General features: G+C 54.1%; 1 protein-coding gene across 3 annotated transcripts; it reads right to left on the bottom strand.

Moving 5' to 3' along the window:
- Positions 1-4,308: 4,308 nt before the first annotated feature.
- On the bottom strand, positions 4,309-21,745 carry gla (galactosidase, alpha). 3 transcript variants are annotated; one of them, XM_070883184.1, is made up of 7 exons: positions 21,517-21,745; positions 14,032-14,206; positions 13,631-13,808; positions 10,327-10,418; positions 8,878-9,066; positions 6,779-6,976; positions 4,309-6,231 (listed from the first exon to the last, which is right to left on the bottom strand). In XM_070883184.1, exons 1-7 carry the CDS (start codon positions 21,735-21,737, stop codon positions 5,905-5,907), a joined length of 1,380 nt encoding a protein of 459 aa, XP_070739285.1. In that variant the 5' UTR covers positions 21,738-21,745; the 3' UTR covers positions 4,309-5,904. The 3 variants fall into 3 exon arrangements, with proteins under 3 accessions (XP_070739285.1, XP_070739286.1, XP_070739287.1); XM_070883185.1 differs by having other exon boundaries at positions 8,905-9,066; XM_070883186.1 differs by lacking the exon at positions 21,517-21,745 and adding an exon at positions 20,164-20,257.
- Between the last annotated feature and the right edge of the window lie 2,127 nt (positions 21,746-23,872).

Genomic DNA, 23,872 nt, shown 5'->3' with positions numbered 1-23,872 from the left:
GAAGGCATACGGAATACTTGCCTTTATTAGCCGAGGCATAGAATACAAGAGCAGGGAGGTTATGCTTGAACTGTATAAAACACTGGTTAGGTCACAGCTGGAGTACTGTGTGTAGTTCTGGTCACCGTATTACAGGAAGGATGTGATTGCACTGGAGAGGTCCCGAAGATGTTGCCTGGACTGGAGAATTTTAGCTATAAGGAAAAATTGGATCGGCTGGGTTTGTTTTCTTTGGAACAGAGGAGACTGAGGGGAGACCTTATTGAGGTGTATAAAATTATGAGGGGCCTGGATAGAGTGGATAGAAAGGACCCATTAGCAGAGAGGTCAACAACCAGGGGGCATAGATTTAAAGTAATTGGGGGGAGGTTTAGAGGGGAAATTTCTTCACCCAGAGGCTGGTGGGGTCTGGAACTCACTGCCTGAAAGGGTGGTAGAGGCAGAAACCCTCACCACATTTAAAAATTGCTTGGATGTGCACCTGAAGTGCTGTAACCTACAGGGCTATGGACCGAGAGCTGTAAAGTGGGATTAGAAGTACATAAGAAATAGGAGCACGAGTAGGCCATTAGGCCCCTCGAGCCTGTTCCGCCATTCAATAAGATCATGGATGATTTGATCACGGACTCGACTCCACTTCCCTGCCAGCTCCCCATAACCCTTGACCCCCTTATCACTCAAAAATCTACCTCCCCCTTAAATATATTCAATGACCCCACAGTTCTCTGGGGCAGAGAATTCCAAAGATTCACGACACGATGGGCCGAAATGGCCTCCTTCCGTGCTGTACTTGGCTATGATTTTATGATCCTGCAGCGATGTCCTGGGGTTGTGATGATTGACCTCCAAACACCGCCACCATCTTCCTCTGTGCTAGGTATGACTCCAGCCAGTGGAGAGTTTTCCCCCTGATTCCCATTGACTTCAGTTTTACTGGGACTCATTGATGCCCCACTCTGTAAAATGCTACCTTGATAAAATAGCAGTCACTCTCACCTCACCTCTAGAATTCAGCTCTGTTGTCCATGTTGGGACCAAGGCTGTAATGAGGTCTGGAGCCGAGTGGTCTTGGCAGAACTCAAACTGAGCATCGGTGAGCAGGTTATTGGTGAGTTCCGCTTAACAGCACTGTTGACAACACCTTCCATCACTTTGCTGATGATTGAGATTAGATTCACCATCATCATAGGCAGTCCCTCGTGTCGAGGATGACGTGCTTCCACGCCAAAAAGGGATGAGTTCATAGCTGTTTCAATGAAGGACCTAATATTCCGGATCCTGAACTCCATGTTGAAGGGTGGAAGATGCCTGTGCGTGGATTTTTTTAACATGTGGTGGCCGTTGCACACCAGCCACCACACGGGACTTGACAGAGCTAGGTCTTGGTCCAGTGGCAAGGGTTAACCAGGACGACCGGAGACCAGCTCTGCTGCACGGATCTAGTGCGCGCACATATCGCAGTGTGGGCTGGCCCGTGCTGCCCCTGGACCCGAACTCACGCCTCTCCTGGGCCTCGATCACATCCCTCGACAATCTCTCGTTGCTCCTTCGCCCCGATCTCGCTGTACCTGCCCACGCTCCAATCACCGACCTGGACCTTGCTGACGTCATTCTTCGCTGCTGTCGCAGCTTGCTCTACTCCCCGAGGTCCTCCTCCCCTCCAGGCCGTCGCTCACCGCTCCTTTTATGGCCCTGGCCTGCCGCTGGTGTTCTCACACAGGTCAGGGCCTCCACGCTGCTCCAAGGCCGAGTAGATTAATGGGCCGGTAATTTGCTGGATTGACATGTAGGCCAGACCAGGTAAGGACAGCAGAGTTCCGTTCCGTTCCTAAAGGATGTCAGTGAACCAGATGGGATTTTACAACAATCCAGTACTTTCACCAGCTTTTTATTCTCGATCACCAGCGGCCATGGTGGGATTGTGAACTCACGTCTCCAGGGCTCTGGATTACTGGTCCAATGACATTGCCCTAAGCTGCCGTTCCCCGCTGCTGCTGAATGCCCAGTGACCCGGTGAGCCTGTGTCTCCACACTTCCAAGACTTTCCCAGTGTGGTCTGTAACTTTTGCCTGCTGCTGCAAGTGATGATCTGGGTCAGCCCACAGTTCCTGCTGTTGGAGCTGGAGGGAGACCCGGTGTTGAAGTCACAGGCGGTTAGCCCAGTGAGGTGAGCGTTCCCGGCCGACAGATGGGAGAATGTGGGTCCCACTGATCCTCAACCCACCAAGGGATTTTTTTTTTTTTTTTTGGTGGGATGAAAGAAAGACTTGGATTTGGGGAGTGTCAGCCTGGATTTTTGTGCTCAAGTCCCTGGAGTGGGACTTGAACCCACGACCTTCTGACTCCGAGGCAAGAGTGCTGCCCACTGAGCCACGGCTGAATATTGATTGACAGTCCCTTGCTGGGATTGGATCAGTGTAGGAGGATGGGGCAGAGCCTCTGTGTATAGGACCAGAGGAGGAGCTTGTGGCCACCTGACCTCTGCCCATCAGGTCACTCTCCCAGGCAACACAGGGCAGTACCAGCCAATCCCCATAGAGCAAATTCAGCACCATTCATTTCGCCGTTCACATTTAAAATATTATCTCTGGGGTGTATCTTAATTATAGAGTCTCCAACTGACTTGCCTTATACACTATTGTCTGAGATACTGCGGCATGTGACAGGCCAGACGGAGGCAGTAGCAACATGACTGTGACGTAGAGTGAGCAGTGTGATGCTGTCACGTGATTATCGAGTGTTCCAGCACTCACAGGCCATTCCGTGCACTCAGAGTTTCCCCATGGAGCCCCCACTCGAATCCCATTTTTGTGTTTGTTCCCATTGAATGACAGAACTTGAATTTCTATAGTGCCTCTCACAACCTCAGACAGCCACAATACCATCTGACAAACAGCAAATGATCAGATAATGTTTAAATGATGCTAGCTGAGAGATAAATATTGGCCAGGAGACCGGGCAGAATTCCCTTGCTCCTCATCAAAATAGTGCTATGGATCTTTTTACATCCACCTGAGATGGCAGACAGGGTTTAACATCTCATTCAAAAGACCTCCGACAGTGCGGAGCTCCTCAGCACCGCCCCTCCGACAGTGCAGCGCTCCCTCAGCACCGCCCCTCCGACAGTGCAGCGCTCCCTCAGTACTGCCCCTCCGACAGTGCAGCGCTCCCTCAGTACTGCCCCTCCGACAGTGCAGCGCTCCCTCAGTACTGCACCTCCGACAGTGCAGCACTCCCTCAGTACTGCCCCTCCGACAGTGCAGCGCTCCCTCAGCACCGCCCCTCCGACAGTGCAGCACTCCCTCAGTACTGCCCCTCCGACAGTGCAGCACTCCCTCAGCACCGCCCCTCCGACAGTGCAGCACTCCCTCAGCACCGCCCCTCCGACAGTGCAGCGCTCCCTCAGTACTGCACCTCCGACAGTGCAGCGCTCCCTCAGTACTGCACCTCCGACAGTGCAGCGCTCCCTCAGCACCGCCCCTCCGACAGTGCAGCGCTCCCTCAGCACCGCCCCTCCGACAGTCCGGCGCTCCCTCAGCACCGCCCCTCCGACAGTGCAGCTTTCCCTCAGCACCGCCCCTCCGACAATGCAGCGCTCCCTCAGTACTGCACCTCCGACAGTGCAGTGCTCCCTCAGCACCGCCCCTCCGACAGTGCGGCACTCCCTCAGTACTGCCCCTCCGACAGTGCGGCACTCCCTCAGCACCGCCCCTCCGACAGTGTAGCGCTCCCTCAGCACCGCCCCTCCGACAGTGCGGCGCTCCCTCAGCACCGCCCCTCCGACAGTGCAGTATTCCCTCAGCACCGCCCCTCCGACAGTGCAGCATTCCCTCAGCACCGCCCCTCCGACAGTGCAGCGCTCCCTCAGCACCGCCCCTCCGACAGTGCAGCGCTCCCTCAGTACTGCCCCTCTGACAGGGCAGCACTCCCTCAGTACTGCCCCTCCGACACTCCCTCAGTACTGCCCCTCCGACAGTGCAGCACTCCCTCAGCAGTGCACTGGGAGGGTCAGCCTGTATTTCGTGCTCTAGTCTCTGGAGTGGGACATGAACCAGAGGCGAATATGCTACTCACCTAGCCACGGGATGATCACGGTAGGGGAGCTACAGAAAGACAATGGAGGGCCCTGGGCAATATCATGTCACCCCTACCCTTTGACCCACGCTCCCCCGCAATGCCGCATCACACTTGGGGCTTGGGGGTCAGGTCGCTCCAGTCGGATTAACTTCTCCCCCCCGACGGGGGTAAGCTCGGGTTTGGGGGGTGGTGGGGGGAAAAAAGAGATCAAATGAAACCCAGACAAGAGCGGAGATTGTACAATTTAATAAAAAATTCGACATCACAATTGTTCAGAATCACTCAATGAGAGACATTTATAAAGCCATTGCAAAATTTCACAGAAAATAAAATCATCTCTTCTGTCGCAAAACTACTGATTGTCTTGAAATCACCGCCATTGCCAGTAATCAGCTGCCGGCAGATCGTGAGGCAGCCTGAGTCGCTGGGGTCAATGGTGAGCTGTGGGATGTACCCAGAGATGTGCGTGGGGTACAAGGGGATGTGGTTAAAGGGGCAGCATCGCCCTGGGGGGAGGGGGTACCACAGCCATCAGTTCCCGGAGACACTGCTCTGTGAAGTACATTAACGGTTCGGGAGGGGGGGCGAGGGGAGGATGAAGTCAGAGGGTTGGGAAAGATTTGCAGGGCTATGGAGAAAGGGCAGGGAGTGGGACTAATTGGATCATTCTTTCATAGCGTCAGCACAGGACAACGGGCCGAATAGCTTCCTCCTGTGCTGTACGATTCTAGGAGATACGAAGGTGTACAGACAACATGGGAGGGGTGAGACTGTCTGTACAGCACACAGCAGCGAGACCCAACCCAAGTTAAGCAGTGTGGGCTGCCTATCTGGGGTGGGGTAAGGGACGGTTTAGAGCGCGCACAAATAGGGGCAACGAACACAAAAACAAGGAGTTCGTGCTAAACCTTCACAAACCACGGGTTTGGCCCCAGCTGGAGGATTGGGTACAGTTCAGGGCCCCGCACTTTAGGAAGGATGTCAAGGGAGTGTGCGGAGGAGGGTTACCGATGATGCTAGGTTTGAGCTAGTTCAGTTCTGTGGAGAGACTGGAGAAACTGGGATTGTTCCCTGCAGAGCAGAGAAGGTTAAAGGGAGACCTAATAGAGGGGTTGTGATAGAGCAAGTAAGGAGAAACGGTTTCCTCCGGCAATGGGTCAGAGGTCATAGATTGAAAATAATTGGGAAAAGAGCTAGTGAGGGAATGAAGAGAAATATTTTGTCACACCGGCTCTGTAATCTGGAAGGCACTGCCTGAAGGGGGAGGAATCAGATTCCATCGGAACTTTCCAAAGGCAGTTGGACGTGAACATGAGAACTAATTTGCGGTTATTGGGGAAAAGCTGGGCTTAAATTAGACAGATCTGTCAAAAATGCAGCACAGGCACGAAATGAAAACCCATCACAAGCCGCAGACACGCACACACAGGCCCCGACACCAAATACTGAGGCCTTTGACCCAGGGCCAGCAGTGCTCTCAATACACACCACACAACCCCACACCAATCACTCCTGCGATTCAGTCCCATTCCCAAACCCGGATCCAGTAACGTCGGCACCCACGAGCCCAATTCTAGGCCCCGCTTACACCCTGTGCATTTAAATATTCATTTCTCTTCACAGATTTAAAGAGACAGGCCGCCTCTTGGGAGGGTGTGAGAACTCCGGACGAGGAGTCACCGGCCACAGGCACTGGCGGAGTTACGCGTACATTGGTCCATGCCGATATACTCAGCAAGAGTTTGAAACATCGGACGGTGTGCCGCACCGGCCATTCGGCGGGGAGTGCAGATTTGAGCCGTGTCCTCCTCGCTCAGCACCACAGGTTCACAGCCTGGATCGAGGCCTCGTGCTGCCCCTCAGTGACCTCCCCTTGACCGAGGGTTCCGTGCTGTGAGGGAACACCGTGAACAGGGCTGTGCCGGTGGGATTGACCCAGAAGTCCACCACTGAGGTCAGGACGGCGATGCCACGGAATTGGAAATCGGGCAGGATCTGTGTGACGAGGCACTCCCCCAGGCAGGCCTTGCCATCGTCCAAGCCAAACATCATAACGGAGAACTTTAGCGGGCCCCCGATCTCCGCCCGGTTGACAATAGCGTACGCGAATCCCCCGTCCGCCAGGGGCCGCGACCACAACTCAAAGTTATGTTGCTGAGGAGGCAAGGAAATGGTTAAAGTCTGAAATGCTAACGGGTGCGAGGCACGCGAGCACACACCGACGCGCACGCACACATATGGGGCACACACACACACACACACACACACACACACACACATGCGGGGCGCGTACACACCGACGCGGGGCGCGTACACACCGACGCGCACAAGACACTGGCCACTCGTTGACGTTCTCTCCTGATTCCACTCTAATCCCCCCCCGCCCCAACTCTCTGCTCACAAGCCGCCCTCATTCCCCTCAGCCAGAGCAGCCATTTTGAATGACGACCCTAGACAGAAAGCAAGATATTCAGCTGTGAGTGGCATCGCTGCTCCTCAGTCAGTGCTGACACCTGGCCATTTCCCGGCAGGGGTGACCCAGACCTATCGCTGGCAAACCGGGCACATGGTGCCAGAAAGGTCCACCAATCCGTCTCCGTCAGAGGTTTGCAGAGAACGCCGCGTGGGAACGGGCCGTCAGCGCAGAGGGAGGGCATTGGGGGGGGGGGGGGGGGCGATAGGAACGTGGTCGGTTACTCACCTTGCCGATTCGCACGCCTTGAACACCCAGAGGATCCTGGTTAATGGCGATGATGTATCTGTTCTGCAGCAGAGCCTTAGCGTGCGGGTCGATGTTCCGCAGGTCATTCGACATCAGCAGTGGGGCCGCCATGATGGCCCACAGCGCCATCTGGGTCACCTGCTGGTCCTTGCTCAGCCCAAAGTTACCGATAACCAGCTGCCGAAACAAACACAGGCGTCACATCGCCGAGGAGGGGCGGGGGCCCGACCGAGGAGGGGCGGGGGGAGGGGGGGGGCCCTGACCGAGGAGGGGCGGGGGGGGCCCTGACCGAGGAGGGGCGGGGGGGGGGGGGGCCCCGACCGAGGAGGGGCGGGGGGAGGGGGGGGAGCCCTGACCGAGGAGGGGCGGGGGGGGCCCTGACCGAGGAGGGGCGGGGGGGGGGGCCCCGACCGAGGAGGGGCGGGGGGAGGGGGGGAGCCCTGACCGAGGAGGGGCGGGGGGGGCCCTGACCGAGGAGGGGCGGGGGGGGGGGGCCCCGACCGAGGAGGGGCGGGGGGAGGGGGGGGAGCCCTGACCGAGGAGGGGCGGGGGGGGCCCTGACCGAGGAGGGGCGGGGGGGGGGGGCCCCGACCGAGGAGGGGCGGGGGGAGGGGGGGGAGCCCTGACCGAGGAGGGGCGGGGGGGGCCCTGACCGAGGAGGGGCGGGGGGGGGGGGCCCTGACCGAGGAGGGGCGGGGGGGGGCCCTGACCGAGGAGGGGCGGGGGGGGGGGGGCCCTGACCGAGGAGGGGAGCCACACCGAGGAGGGGCGGGGGGGGAGCCACACCGAGGAGGAGCGGAGGGGGTGGGCCCTGACCGAGGAGGGGCGGGGGGGAGCCACACCGAGGAGGAGCGGAGGGGGTGGGCCCTGACCGAGGAGGGGCGGGGGGGGGGGGGCCCTGACCGAGGAGGGGCGGGGGGGGCCCACACCGAGGAGGGGCGGGGGGGAGCCACACCGAGGAGGAGCGGAGGGGGTGGGCCCTGACCGAGGAGGGGCGGGGGGGGGGGGGCCCTGACCGAGGAGGGGCGGGGGGGGGCCCTGACCGAGGAGGGGCGGGGGGGGCCCACACCGAGGAGGGGCGGGGGGGGGCCCTGACCGAGGAGGGGCGGGGGGGGCCCACACCGAGGAGGGGCGGGGGGGGGCCCTGACCGAGGAGGGGCGGGGGGGCCCTGACCGAGGAGGGGCGGGGGGGGGCCCTGACCGAGGAGGGGCGGGGGGGGCCCACACCGAGGAGGGGCGGGGGGGGGCCCACACCGAGGAGGGGCGGGGGGGCCCTGACCGAGGAGGGGCGGGGGGGGCCCACACCGAGGAGGGGCGGGGGGGCCCTGACCGAGGAGGGGCGGGGGGGGCCCACACCGAGGAGGGGCGGGGGGGGGCCCTGACCGAGGAGGGGCGGGGGGGGGGGGCCTCACTGAGGAGGGGCGGGGGGGGGCCCTGACCGAGGAGGGGCGGGGGGGGCCCACACCGAGGAGGGGCGGGGGGGGGCCCTGACCGAGGAGGGGCGGGGGGGGCCCACACCGAGGAGGGGCGGGGGGGGGCCCTGACCGAGGAGGGGCGGGGGGGGGGCCCTGACCGAGGAGGGGCGGGGGGGCCCTGACCGAGGAGGGGCGGGGGGGGCCCACACCGAGGAGGGGCGGGGGGGGGCCCTGACCGAGGAGGGGCGGGGGGGGGGGGCCTCACTGAGGAGGGGCGGGGGGGGGGCCACACCGAGGAGGGGCGGGGGGGGCCCCGACCGAGGAGGGGCGGGGGGGGGCCACACCGAGGAGGGGCGGGGGGGGGCCCACACCGAGGAGGGGCGGGGGGGGGGGGGGGGCCCTGACCGAGGAGGGGCGGGGGGGGGGCCTCACTGAGGAGGGGCGGGGGGGGGCCCACACCGAGGAGGGGCGGGGGGGGGGGCCCACACCGAGGAGGGGCGGGGGGGGGGGCCTCACTGAGGAGGGGCGGGGGGGGGGGGCCTCACTGAGGAGGGGCGGGGGGGGGGGGGCCCACACCGAGGAGGGGCGGGGGGGGGGCCCACACTGAGGAGGGGCGGGGGGGGGGCGCGAGGGGACACTCGGTTTTTAATCCAGTAACCGTACAGTGATGTCCATCCGGGATACACGCACCATGTCGGGATCATTCCAGCCTCCAGGACCTGCGACTGGAGCAATCACAGTCTGGTGGTAGGCCGTCCAGTCGATGACGCTTTTGACAGAGTCCCACGAGTCGCTGATGTCTCCATAGTTCCTCCAGTGGTTGCAGTATTTACTGATCTCCGTGTAATTGGGCTGAACAAAACAACGGGAGAGAATCACGGCCACATTCCCAAATGGAACTGAATTCGGGATCACACCAGAGTCTCGCAGTTCCAGCTAATCGTTCTCTCCCAATGTGCGTGATTAGCTGCACCAGCCTCGTAGGGTAGGGCAGGGCTCAGTACGCACCTCATCACATCCACACAGGCAGCACGACACCCGGGATAGGGGCTCACTAACAATACCAGCCTTCTTACAAACTTTGTAGAGTAAAGCTCCCTCTGCCCTGTCCCATCAAACACTCCCAGGGCAGGTACAGCACGGGTTAGATACAGAGTAAAGCTCCCTCTACACTGTCCCATCAAACACTCCCAGGGCAGGTACAGCACGGGTTAGATACAGAGTAAAGCTCCCTCTACACTGTCCCATCAAACACTCCCAGAGCAGGTACAGCACGGGTTAGATACAGAGTAAAGCTCCCTCAAACACCAGCCTGCAACCTCTCACCGCCAAGTAGAGGATGGGCTGATATTGAGCTGGAGACTGCAAGGAGCTGGATTAACATCAGCAAAAACACAGCAGGCCAGCTTTTTAAGCAGAAGAGAGTTAATCAGCAATGCAAAATGACTGGGCTAAGTATAAACTACAGCTAATCTCGCCAAGGATTCTTCCGCAGCAACTCCCAAACCCATGACCTTTACCACCGAGAAGGACAAGGGCAGCAGGCACATGGGAACACCACCACCTCCACGTTCCCTTCCAAGTTACACACCGTCCCGACAATATATCGCCATTCCCTCATCGTCGCTGGGTCACAATCCTGGAACTCACTCCCTAACAGCACTATGGGAGCACCATCACCACACGGACTGCAGCGGTTCAAGAAGGCGGCTCACCACCACCTTCTCAAGGGCAATTAGGGATGGGCAATAAATGCTGGCCTTGCCAGCGATGCCCACATATCAGGCATGAATAAATAAATTGTATGGCAGAGCAGGCTCGAGAGGCTGAATCTCCTCCTCTTCAGTGCTTCAGGCACGATCCCATGTTCCTAAAAGTCTGGGTGTGTTTATACCGCCGGGGCCCAGTGTGGACAGAGGGGGCCCAGTGTGGACAGACGGGGCCCAGTGTGGACAGAGGGGGCCCAGTGTGGACAGAGGGGGCCCAGTGTGGACAGAGGGGGCCCAGTGTGGACAGAGGGGGCCCAGTGTGTTTGGAAGCCTGCTGTATGTGGATTGCTCTGGGTACAGTGAGAGACTGAGGAGGACACCAATCTGGACAGGTGGACAATACCTTCTTGAAAGGCCACATGTAGAAAGGCCACTCGCAGGAGTACACAATATCTCGCCCCGTCTGATTCAAGGCCAGCGACATGTTCACGTAACCTGAAAACCCAGAGGACACAACGCACGTGAAACACTTCATTGCTGGGAAACCACCCAGCCCTCCCCTCAACCCCTCTGCCCCCTGCCCACCCCCCCCCCCCCCGGCCACCTCTTCCATTTCCCCCGCCTCCACCCCTCCGTCCCCACCTCCGTCCCTCCGTGTCCATCCCTCCACCACCACCCCCACTCCTCCCCGTGCAGATAGAGTAGGAGAGAGAGGGTCAGTGAGTCACCCAGGGACACCAGCTTTGGGGATTCGCTCTGTCTCTCGAGTTCCCTCAGTTCCTCACCTGAACACAAGGACATTTCTATCGGACCTTCGGCAACCTCGGAATGTCCCAAAGCTTTTTACAGCCCATGAAGTATTTTTAAATTGTAGTCACTGTTGCAATGTGCCGATAATCTGTTTCAGTGATGTTTGTTGAGGGATAACTATTGGCAGGACACCGGAGAGAACGCCCCTGCTCCTCTTTGCAAAAAGTGGCCGTGGGATCTTTTACATCCGCCTGAGAGAGCAAAAAGGCCTCGGTTTAACGTCTCATCCGAAAGACAGCACCTCCGACAGTGTGGCACTCCCTCAGATTACGTGCTCCAGTTTCTGCGGTGGGACTTGAACCCACAACACTCGGACTCAGAGGCCCGCATCAAACGTGTGTGGCCATTCCTGGCAAGGTGTCAGATCCACGGGAGCCAGGAGCCCTCAGTTACTCAAGCAGACATTCCTCGTCCACAAGCCCAGATAGTGCCCAGGGCACCACAGGCAAGGGCAGTGTCAAGTGATCAGAGGTGGGGACCCGGGTCAATCCTCACTGCCCCAGCTAACTCAGCACGTACAGGGACCAGACCAGGGACTTGCTTAGCCCATAGAACCTTACAGTGCAGCAGGCCATTCGGCCCATCGTGCCTGTGCTGGGTCTTTGAAAGAGCTGTCCTATTAGGCTCCCCCCACACCCACTCTCTCTCAATAGCCATGGAAATGTTTCCCTCAAGTATTTAGCCAATTCTCTTTTGAATTCAGGCAGCGCGTTCCTGATCATAACTGTGTCTCCTCTGGGTATCGACCTCCTGCCAGTGGAAACAGTTTCTCCCGATCTACTCTGATCATAACATATGGAATAGGAGCAGGAGTAGGCCTTACAGCCCCTTGAGCCTGCTCCGGCATTCAATGAGATCCTGGCTGATCTTCCACAACTCCACTTTCCTGCCCAATCCCCATATCCCTTGACTCCCCAAAATCTAGCGATCTCGGTCTTGAATATACTCAACGACTGAGCCCCCACAGCGTTGGGCAGAGAGCTCCAAAGCGGTGGGAACACAAAGGGGATGCTCCAGCTGTAAAGCTTGGCTCAGACCCCATCTGGACACTGTGCTTAGTCCTGGGCCCCGCACCCCAGGGAGGGAATATCGGCCTCGGAGTGGGGGCAGGTTCACCAGAATTATACCGGGACTAATAGGGTTAAATTATGAGGACAGATTTCACAGACTGGGCGTGTATTCCCTCGAGTACAGACGATCCAGGGGTGATCTGATCGAGGTGTTTGAGAAGATTAAAGGAATTGATGGGGTAGATGCAGAGAAACTGGTGGGGGAGTGCTGAATCAGGGGCATAATCTGGAAATTAGAGCTCAGCCACTGAGCAGGTGACAGTAGGACACCTTTCTTCACACAAAGGATTGTGGAAACCTGGAACTCCCTCGCCGCAAAAGGCTGCGAGAGGGGCAGGGCAATTGAACATTTCAAAACTGAGGTGGATAGCTTGTTAGGCAAAGGTATTCAGGGTTATAGAACCAAGGCGGGTAGATGAAGGCAAGATACAGATCAACCATGATTTAATTAAATGGCAGAACTGGATCGAGGGGCTGAATGGCCTCCTGTTTCTATGTTCCCATCAGGAACAGTGGAACAAATTCGTTTGGCAGCGAGGATTTTTGGAGAAGTGGCTAAAAGCTGGAGACTTGTGTCTATTTAGCAGGTTTGAGAGAGAAGAGTTAGAAGGCTTATGGGGAGATTACGTCACCCCAACAGCACTGTGGGAGCACCTAACTGCAGCGGCTCACCACCTTCTCCAGGGCGATCAGGGATGGGCAATAAATGGCGGCCTTGCCAGCGACGCCTACATCCCGTGAATGAATAATGTACGGTCAAAGGAGAGACATAGTGGTGTCTAACTTCAAGCAGAAGTGTCCAGGCATAACACAATAGCTACAGGAAGCAGAACACAGCAGGAAGAGAGGATGACACAAGACCCACTACCACACTCAATGCCTCGCCGCAGACACACCAACTGAGGAGGCAGAGGCTGGGCAGCCAAGGATAGAGGCTAGCTGAGAAAGAAAGGAAGGAGGAGATGCATTTATATAGCGCCTTTCACCACCACCGGACGTCACAAAGCGCTTTACAGCCAATGAAGTACTTTTGGAGTGTAGTCACTGTTGTAATGTGGGAAACGTGCAGCCAACTTACGCACAGCAAACTCCCACAAACAGCAATGTGATAATGACAGGTTATGTTGGTTGAGGAATAAATATTGGCCAGGACACCAGGGATAACTTCCCTGCTCTTCTTCGGAATAGTGCCACGGGATCTTTTACGTTCACCTGAGAGAGCAGACAGGGCCTCGCTTTAATGTCTCATCCAAAAGATGGCATCTCTGACAGCGCAGCACTCCCTCAGCACCACACTGGGAGTGTCAGCCTGGATTTTTATGCTCAAGTCCCTGGAGTGGGACTTGAACCCACAACCTGCTAACTCAGAGGCGAGAGTGCTGCCCACTGAGCCACAGCTGAGTTTACAGAGATATCACCCAGGCACTAACACCGCAGGACAAACCGTGAACTTGCCGAATGTCGACCGAGAACTTCACCTGTTGCCGTAATCTCGGACAGTCAATTAAACCGAAACCCAACCGATACTGGGAGCGAGCTGTACCATTGCCGAGACTGTTGTAAGCAGCAGGACTCGCATTCTGTCCACTTATATTCTGCACCAGTTGGTTTAATGTTAATTCGGCAGTTGCTCTTGGAGCAGGTACAGCAAAACAAAGTCAGGTCATTAAACAGGGCCGGAGTGAGAAACCATTAACCCCCCCCCCCCGGGCACCACCAACATGTGGGCCCCTGCATCATCACCCCCATCGCCCCCGCGCTCGCCCCACCACCCTCCGAGTTCACCATCACCCCGCTCGCTGCCTCCATGCCAACCTCTCGACTCACCCTCAATCAGCATGTCCAAATTGATGAAATTGCAGCCGTCGAATTTCAGGAGGTCGACTCCCCACTCGGCGAAGGTCTGAGCGTCCAGCTCATAGTAGCCGAAGCTGCCTGGATAGCCGGCGCAGGTATGGGTCCCCACATCCTGATAGATGCCCAGCTTCAGGCCTTTGGAATGGACCTGAGGCAAAAGGACAAGATCCACATGATCAGCGTGCAGAGCCTCCGTGTAAAGGCCACTCGGCCCAACAGGTCCACAGTGGTGTTCACACACGCACTGCGCCTGCACTCACATCACATGCACACACACCGCGCGCACACACACACCGCGCGCACGCACACACCGCGCGCACGCACACACCGCGCGCGCGCACACACACACCGCGCGCACGCGCCGCACTCACATAGTCCGCGAGCCGCTTTATCCCGCTGGGAAAGCGCTTGGGGTCGGGCTGCAGGCGATGGTCGGAATCCCGAGTGGAAGCGAGCCAACAGTCATCGATACAAACATAATTGTAGCCCACGTCCTTCCAGCCCTCCGCTGCCATGATGTCGGCCATCTGCATGTAGAGATGCTCACTGCACGAAACAGGAGAGGGACTGAGTTTTTGCTTCTCAAGGTCCGCCAGATAAAACGTCAAAATTCCCTCAAACCTTTCACAAAATCTAAGCTGCGCTGTCAGTGGATGAGACATTAAACCGAGGCCCTGTCTGCCCTCTCAGCAGGAGTAAAGGACCCTGCGGCATTATTTGAAGAGCATGGGAGTTCTCCCGGTGTTCTGATCACTATGTTTAAATATATTACATTTACTACATTCCCCTCATCTACTATTACTGCTTCACAAAATATAATAAAAGGTTGGTCAAGCATGACTCTTATCTTTGATTAAAGATTCCATTATCTTTCCCATCACCAACATTAAGCTAACTGGTCTATAGTCCCTGGACTTGTGTCAGCCGTGGCTCAGTGGGTAGCACACTTGCCCCGGAGTCAGAAGGTTGTGGGTTCAAATCTCACTCGAGACTTGAGCACAAAAAAAAAGTCAAGGCCGACACTCCAGTGCAGTGCTGAGGGAATGCTGCACTGTCGGAGGGGCCGTACTGAGGGAGTGCTGCATTGTCGGAGGGGCCATCTTTTGGATGAGACGTTAAACCGAGGCCCTGTCTGCCCTCTCAGGTGGATGTAAAAGGTCCTACGGACACTATTGGAAGAAGAACAGGGAAGTTATCCCCGGTGTCCTGGCCAATATTTATCCCTCACTCAACATCACAAAAACAGATTGGTCATTATCACATTGCTGTTTGTGGGAGCTTGCTGTGCACAAGTTGGTTGACGCGTTTCACACATTACAACAGTGACTACACTCCAAAAGTACTTCATTGGCTGTAAAGCGCTTTGAGACGTCCGGTGGTCGTGAAAGGCGCTATATAAATGCAAGTCTATCTTTTTTTTCTTTAAAGTTGGTCAAGCATGACCTTATCTTTTGAAATCCGTGCTGATTTATATTTTCGGTTTCTAGATGTCTAGACTCTTTCCTGTCACCGATGTTAAGCTAACTGGTCTATGGTTCCTGGACTATTAGCCATGATTTTGCATGGAGAACAATGGAGAGTCTATCAGCGCTCATCATTATTATGGAGTAAATTGGAAGACAGCAACTTCCGGAGTCTGCACATAGCATCTAAAACGTAGAAATCCAGGAGGTTTGTGCCAGAAGTATCCACCTCCTCCACAGGCTATACTACAAGAGTACCTCGCCAATAGACAGCATTGAAACACACGAAGGGCGGGAATTTGCTGTACTTACCCACTAAACATGCCAGAAAAAGTTAGGGCTGGTGCATTCAGGTGCAAGTGAATTTTTAAACACTGCTAAATCATTATTACTGCAAACAACCTCTCTGGCCCTGAAAATGTAATTTTTTAGTTCTGATTTGCTTTTCTCATTGGGAAAGAAGTCAAAACAATCTCTTTGTATGTCACTTTATCATCCACTCCTTTATTTTCCAAGTACTTAGTGTATGCCTTTTTCTTCAGTTTCAATGTTACCCTGATCTCTTTATTGTTTTATTATTGGCTAACTTGTTCCTCTATTTAAAAACAACAATTTATTTCTCCTGGACACTATCAATCACTGTTTTAAACTTCTCAATGCTGCTCTCTCTCTTTAGTCTGTCAATTTTTTCCAGTTTATGTTCCTAGTTCCATTCTCATCCCCTCAAAATTAGCCTTTTTCCAATAGTCCCCCCCATCTTTCCTTACACCTTCTTGCCAGTTTATTTAAGGGCAGTTGAAATCTTCAATTATTATAAATAGATTTAAAAACAAAACGAATTTGATAGATTTGCTGACATATTCCTTTCTCCACTTCCCTCCCACTTGGTGGTGGTCTGACGTATACCCCGATCTCTCCTGCCTCCCACCCTATCACAGACCTTCCCTCCCCTCCCCTCCCCCTTTCAGTGCTCAAGAATCTGTTCATCTCGAACATTCGGCAGTTCTGACGAAGGATCATCGACCTGAAACGTTAACTCTGCTTCTTCGCCACAGATGCTGCCTGACCCGCTGAGATTTCCAGTATTTTCTGGTTTTATTTCAGATTACAGCATCCGCAGTATTTTGCTTTTGTATCCCTATTTAATGCGATCAATCCCTTCTTATTCTATATCTATCTTAATAGCAGTTAGGTCCCTTTTTGCTACTGCCATTGTTATCTCTAATTAGTACAGCTCCCCACCCTCCTCTTCCTTCCAAATCTGTACTAAATACGTTATATCCTGCAATAGTTCACTGTCAGTCCTGTTCCTCCTGTAACCATGTTCCACTTCTCCCCATTCCAACTGGTTCCTCGTCAGGAATTATTGCCTCTAGTTCCTGAGTTTTGTTTTGGATGCTGTGCATATTGCTCTACAGGCAATTTAATGCGTTATTTTATTCACATTACTTTTATATACTTGTGTTGCATAATTGTATTTGTTCCCTGACCATTTACATTACCCTTGTTCCTCACCTTGGTCTGACCATTAACCTGGTAAATGTGAGAAACACAGCAGCCAGCGGGCGCACAGCAAGATCCCACAAACAGCAATGAGACAGTTATCAGATCATCTGTTTCACGCATTGGTTGAAGAATAAATATTGGCCAGGGCACCAGAGAGAAATATCCTTGCTCTTCGAAATAAACCCAGATGAGGGCCTTCAGTTACATGGAGATACTAGAGAAGCTGCGATTGTTCTCTGTCAGCAGAGAAGGAGGACAGGCGATCAAAATCGGAGAGGTTTTTATATAGTAAATAAGGAGAAGCACGATGGCCTAAATAGCCTCCTTTATGTGGTGTTTGATTCTGTAATCTCAATCAAAACCACTCCCTTCCACCACCGACATTTCTTACCTGGGACAGGTGACTACCTATATATTTTAGCCTTCTCATAAGAACATATAGGAGCAGGAGTCAGCCATTCGGCCCCTCGAGCCTGTTCGGCCATTCAATAAGATCATGGCTGCTCTTCTATCTCAACTCCACTTCCCTGCACTATCCCCATAATCCCTTAATATCCAAAAATCTATCGATCTCTGTCTTGAATATACTCAAAGACTGAGCCTCCACAGCCCTCTGGGGCAGAGAATTCCAAAGATTCAACACCCTCTGAGTGAAGAAGTTTCTCCTCATCTCAGTCCTAAATGGCCGACCCCTTATTCTGAGACTGTGACCCCTGGTTCTAGACTCCCCAGCCCGGGGAAACATCCTCCCTGCATCTACCCTGTCAAGCCCTGTCAGAATTTTGTATGTTTCAATGAGATCACCTCTCAGTCTTCTAAACTCTAGAGAATATTGACCTAGTCTACTCAATCTCTCCTCATAGGACAATCCCCCCATCCCAGGAATCAGTCTGGTGAACCTTCATTACACTCCCTCTATGGCAAATAAATCCTTCCTCAGGTAAGGAGACCAAAACTGTACACAACACTCCAGGTGTGGTCTTTTAAAAAAAAATATTTGTTCCTGGTTTGTGGGCATCACTGACAAGGCCAGCATTTATTGCACATCTCTAATTGCCCCTTGTGAAGGTGGTGGTGAGCCGCCTTCTTGAACCGCTGCAGTCCGTGTGGTGAAGATGCTCCCACAGTGCTGTTAGGGAGGGAGTGCCAGGATTGTGACCCAGTGACGATATATTTCCAAGTCAGGATGGTGTGTGACTTGGAGGGGAATGTGGAGGTGGTGGTGTTCCCATGTGCCTGCTGTCCTTGTCCTTCACTTAGTCTGTCTATATCCCCTTGACGATACAAAGATGGGAGGAAAAGCAATGTGTGAGGACACAAAAAATCTGCAAAAGGACATAGACAGGCTAAGTGAGTGGGCAAAAATTTGGCAGATGGAGTATAATGTTGGAAAGTGATTTTTTTTCTGCCAAAGTGCATGACCTCCAAAGAGCAAGTTATTATTTAAATGGAGAAAGATCGCAAAGTGCTGCAGTACAGCGGGACCTGGGGGTATTTGTGCATGAAACACAAAAGGTTAGTCTGCAGGTACAGCAGGTGATCAGAAGGCCAATGGAATCTTCGCCTTTATTGCAAAGGGGATGGAGTATAAAAGCAGGGAAGTCTTGCTACACTGTACACGGTATTGGTGAGGCCACACCTGGAATACTGCGTGCAGTTTTGGTTTCCATATTTACGAAAGGATATACTTGCTTTGGAGGCAGTTCAGAGAAGGTTCACTCGGTTGATTCCGGGGATGAGGGGGTTGACTTATGAGGAGGTTGACTTATGAGGAAAGGTTGAGTAGGTTGGGCCTCTACTCATTGGAATTCAGAAGAAAAAGAGGTGATCTTATCGAAACGTATAAGATTATGAGGGGGCTTGACAAGGTGGATGCAGAGAGGATGTTTCCACTGATGGGGGAGACTAGAACTAGAGGGCATGATCTTAGAATAAGGGGGCGCCCATTTAAAACTGAGATGAGGAGAAATTTCTTCTCAGAGGGTTGTAAATCTGTGGAATTCGCTGCCTCAGAGAGCTGTGGAAGCTGGGACATTGAATACATTTAAGTCAGAAATAGACAATTTCTTAAACGATAAGGGGATAAGGGGTTATAGGGAGCGGGCGGGAAAGTGGAGCCAAGTCCATGATCAGATCAGCCATGATCTCATTAAATGGCGGAGCAGGCTCGAAGGGCCGCATGGCCTACCCCTGTTCTTATGAAGTCTCTTTGCATCCTCCTCACAACTTACATTCCCACCTGGCTGTGTATCATCAGCAAACTTGGATATATTACACTCGGTCTCCACATCCAAATCATTGATATAGATTGATAGCTTGTGAATAGCTGAGGCCCAAGCACCGATCCTTGCGGTACCCCACTAGTTACAGTCTGCCAACCTGAAAGTGACCCATTTATTCCTACTCTCTGCTTTCTGTCCATTAACCAATCCTCAATCCATGCCAGTATATTAATCCCAATCCCATGGGCCCTAATTTTGTTCAATTACCTCTTAGCACCTTATCGAATGCCTTCTGAAAATCAAATTACACCACATCCACTGGTTCCCCCTTATCTATCCTGCTAGTTACAACCTCAAACAATTCTGACGGATTTGTCAAACATGATTTCCCTTTCATAAATCTGTGTTGACTCTGCACAATCCCATTATTATTTTCTAAGTGCCCTATTACCACATCCTTAATAATAGATTCTAGCATTTTTCCTATGACTGATGTCAGGCTAACTGGTCTGTAGTTCCCCATTTTCCCTCTTTCCTTTCTTAATTAGCGAGGTTACATGAGCAACCTTCCAATCCGTGGGAACCATTCTAGAACCTATGGAATTTTGGAAAATGACAACCAATGCATCCACTATCTCTTGTGGAAATGTATTTTTATCTAAGCTGATACCACACGGTATTTTTGTGCCCTTTGCAATATATAACAAAATGGAGTCCTGGTCCTTCCAGAAATTTCTGCATAAAGCAGTCAGCTTGCATAAACATCTAAACCTGGCTTGAAATGGCTGATAGCCACCAGACAGCTAGGAGGCATGTCCTGCTGGGACAAGTACCACCCACCCAATCCCATGGTGCTCTCCTATTGTCTATATGACACTAGTTCCACACCACCCCACCCTTTTCGAAGTACTCAAGCCACCAGCCATTATCTCTTGTAGAGACCTCATCCATTTGATGCAAAAAGATAACTGACCAAGAAACTGGACAATCCTGACACAATAGCTCGTTACCACACTCTCATCGAGTAATGGCCGGCTGGCCAACTAATAACCCTGACAAAAGGAAATATCTGGAAACCATGTCAGGACAAGGATGTAGTAATAAACTCTATCTGTATTCACTGACTGCGAGACAGAGCCAATACACAGGGAGAGGCCATAACTTGGGTTTTACTGTATAAATATCTCGTGAAACTGTACCATTTCGGATGTGTTCACTTAGCCATTGACTGAGTGTGACCTTTCCCTTGCTAGCAAGTAAATTTTTTTAAATTTCAAAATATACTTTATTCATATAAAAATTTGTACAGTACATTCAAAAGCAGTTCAGTAAAGAAACTTCTGCTGGAGCTGAAGGTGTCTGAGTCGTTTATCAGGAATCGAGATTTCGACACTCTATAGCCACCTCTTTCAAAACTCTTTTAGAGTCTACCTGCAAAACATAAAACATTAAACCGTGCCACCCGACCTGGGTGACACACCAGACATTTACAAGGCCCTTTTTTCCTTTTTTTTGTTTTTTTTTGTGTTTTTCTTTTCTTTTTTTTTGGGCACTAAAATCACAATTTTCTCAGTGCCCCCTATAAAAGGGAAGGGGACACTAAAAGCACCGGCAATTAAAACAAATTAAACTGTAAAACGTAAAATCAAATTAAAATTTGGTTGCCGGGCGTGATGATGCACTCCAGTCCCTCCGGTGCCCACCTCTCGCGGAAGGTCGCGAGCGTACCGGTGGACACCGCGTGCTCCATCTCCAAGGACACCCTGGACCGGATGTAAGAGTGGAAGAGAGGCAGGCAGTCAGGTTGAACGACCCCCTCGACCGCCCGCTGCCTGGACCGGCTGATGGCACCCTTGGCCGTGCCCAGGAGCAGTCCTACGAGGAGGCCCTCGGACCTACCCGCTCCCCTCCGCACAGGGTGCCCAAAGATCAGGAGAGTGGGACTGAAGTGCAGCCAGAATTTCAGGAGCAGCCCCTTCAAATAATGGAACAGGGGCTGCAACCTCGTGCACTCAACCCTAGGATGTCGGCCATCAGGTGCAGGGGATTTATTGGCTTCAGTCCCATTAATTTCTCCAGTACTATTTTTTTTACTAATACTAATTTATTTCAATTCCTCATTCTCACTAGACCCTTGGTACTCCACTATTTCTTCTGTGAAGACAGACAGACACAAAGTATTTGTTTAATTTATCTGCCATTTCCTTATTCCCCATTATAATGTCTCCTGTCTTAACCTGTAGGGGACCCACATTTACTTTCACTAATATTTTCCTTTTCACATACCTATAGAAGTTTTTACTGTCTGTTTTTATGTCTCTCACTAGTTTATTCTCATAATTATCAATTGCATGGTCCTCCTTTGCTGAATTTTAAAATCCTCCCAATCCTCGGGCTCGCTCGCTGTTCTTTTTTTTGGCAACATTAGATGCCTCTGCCTTTGATCTATCTTTAACTTCTCTTGTTAGCCGCGGTTGGACCTGGGGGGGGTTTTGTGCCTCAAAAGGAATGCATGTAGTTGTAAATTATATATCAATGCTTTAACTGCTTGTCTACCGTCATACCCTTTAATGTAGTTTCCCAATCTACCTCAGCCAACTCTCCCCGGTATAGCTCCCCCCTGTATACCGCCCCATAGTTTCCTGTAGACCCCCCCGGCTCTCACCTGATGCAGTTGTGTGGGTCTGCCTGGCAATCGATGTTACACAGGAACCTCTCCCAGTGCAGCCAGCCCATGACGGGGGTCCGGGCTAGCCCGTTGTCCAGAGCCTGGCCGCCCCGGGCCAGCCACAGTGCGGTGATCAGCAGCGCCAGGAGCCGGCGGCCCTGTCCGAGTCCCGAACTCGGTCCCGGCCTCTGTCCGAGCCCCGGCTCCATTCTCCACATCGCTTCCGCGTTAGCAAACCGCGCTGACTGACTACTTGAGCAGCCAATCAGCGCCGCCTCCTCCAGCCACTCCGCCAATCAGCGCAAGTTGAGGGCGGGCAGGGGGCGGGGCGCTGCGCCCAGGGCTCCCTGACTTCCTGGTCCTGGGTTTGTAATTCCCGGGGTGGGGAACCTGGGTCTGGGGTGGGGGGCCTGGGGGCGCAGAGCCCGGGACTGTGGTTCTTGTATTGGACTGTTCAGCCACCTAAGGACTCATTTTAAGAGTGGAAGCAAATCTTCCTCGATTCCGAGGGACTGCCTATGATGATGATGTATAGTCTCTGTCACAGGTGGGACAGAAAGTGGTTGAAGCAAAGGGAGGGTGGAACTGGTTTGCCGCACGCTCCTTCTGCTGCCTCGGCGATGAGACTCGAGGAGCTCAGCGCCCTCCCTGATGCTCTTCCTCCACTTAGGGCGGTCTTTGGCCAGGAACTCCCAGGTGTCGATGGGGATGTTGCACTTTATCAGGGAGGCTTTGAAGGTGTGCTTGTAACGCTTCCTCAGACACAAGGAGAGAACGGGTCCTTTTCCTGGGAGGGCAGAGCCGGTAACTGTGGAGGTGCAGCATTGAATGCAGTTGCTTTGTGTTACACACAATGCTGAGCTCAGTTTGCAGTGATTTTAATATTGCTGTAGTTCTCACTGCAGGAACCGAGCACCTTCCCACCTCCAATCGAACATGCAAAGGCCGGCCAGCCCAACTGCGACCAGTTGATAAATACATTTAAATTTAGAAATACAATAAGAAGCACTGCACAGGTCAGGCAGCGTTCAGGGAGGGGGAAGAGAGAGAGAGCGAGAGGCAAGGAGATAAGTGAGAAAAAAAGGAAGTCACAAAAAGTAAGAGAAACAGTTTCAGGTCGATTACCTTTCCTCACAATTCTAACACAAAATACTGTGTTTACATTTAACCCTGACTGCGCTTAAAATTTGATAATCATTTCATTATTTGGAAACTGCAAGAGACCAGTATATGTAGTGATAAGCTGACACACAAGGGCTGTAAACATTTATTGACCACAAAAGCATCTTCTGGGGGGGAGAGTCAGCACCTTCGGGGGGGGGGGGGGAGTCAGCATCTTCGGGGGGGGGGGGGGGGAGTCAGCATCTTCGGGGGGGTGGGGAGAGTCAGTACCTTCAGTGGGGGGGGGGGGAGAGTCAGCACCTTCGGGGGGGGGGGGAGAGTCAGTACCTTCAGTGGGGGGGGGGGGGAGAGTCAGCACCTTCGGGGGGGTGGGGAGAGTCAGTACCTTCAGTGGGGGGGGGGGAGAGTCAGCACCTTCGGGGGGGGGGGAGAGTCAGTACCTTCAGTGGGGGGGGGGGGAGAGTCAGCACCTTCGGGGGGGGGGGGGGAGTCAGTACCTTCAGTGGGGGGGGGGGAGAGTCAGCACCTTCGGGGGGGGGGGAGAGTCAGTACCTTCAGTGGGGGGGGGGAGAGTCAGCACCTTCGGGGGGGGGGAGAGTCAGTACCTTCAGTGGGGGGTGGGGGGAGAGTCAGCACCTTCGGGGGGGGGGGAGAGTCAGTACCTTCAGTGGGGGAGGGGGGTGGGGGAGAGTCAGTACCTTCAGTGGGGGGGGGGGGAGAGTCAGTACCTTCAGTGGGGGAGGGGGGGGGGGAGAGTCAGTACCTTCAGTGGGGGGGGGGAGAGTCAGTACCTTCGGGGGGGGGGTGAGTCAGCATCTTCGGGGGGGTGGGGAGAGTCAGTACCTTCAGTGGGGGGGGGGGGGGAGAGTCAGTACCTTCAGTGGGGGGGGGGAGAGTCAGCACCTTCGGGGGTGGGGGGAGAGTCAGTACCTTCAGTGGGGGGGGGGGGAGAGTCAGTACCTTCGGGGGGAGGGTGAGTCAGCATCTTCGGTGGGGTGGGGAGAGTCAGTACCTTCAGTGGGGGGGGGGAGAGTCAGCACCTTCGGGAGTGGGGGGAGAGTCAGCACCTTCGGGGGAGGGGGAGAGTCAGTACCTTAAGTGGGGGTGGGGGGAGAGTCAGCACCTTCGGGGGGGGGGGGGGGAGAGTCAGCACCTTCAGTGGGGGGGGGGGGAGAGTCAGCACCTTCGGGGGTGGGGGGAGAGTCAGTACCTTAAGTGGGGGTGGGGGGAG

The sequence above is a fragment of the Pristiophorus japonicus genome, chromosome 6, assembly GCF_044704955.1.
Source record: "Pristiophorus japonicus isolate sPriJap1 chromosome 6, sPriJap1.hap1, whole genome shotgun sequence".
Lineage (NCBI taxonomy): Eukaryota > Metazoa > Chordata > Chondrichthyes > Pristiophoridae > Pristiophorus > Pristiophorus japonicus.
This window is presented reverse-complemented; position numbering and strand designations above follow the sequence as displayed.

Excerpts from the sequence above, each read along its gene's own strand:
- gla (XM_070883184.1), bottom strand. The coding sequence starts at position 21,737 with ATGTGGAGAATGGAGCCGGGGCTCGGACAGAGGCCGGGACCGAGTTCG. Across the intron at positions 14,207-21,516 it reads GACCCACACAACTGCATCAG|TGAGCATCTCTACATGCAGA; the intron begins GTGAGAGCCGGG and ends TGTTTCGTGCAG. Across the intron at positions 6,232-6,778 it reads AAGGCGTGCGAATCGGCAAG|CAACATAACTTTGAGTTGTG; the intron begins GTGAGTAACCGA and ends TTGCCTCCTCAG.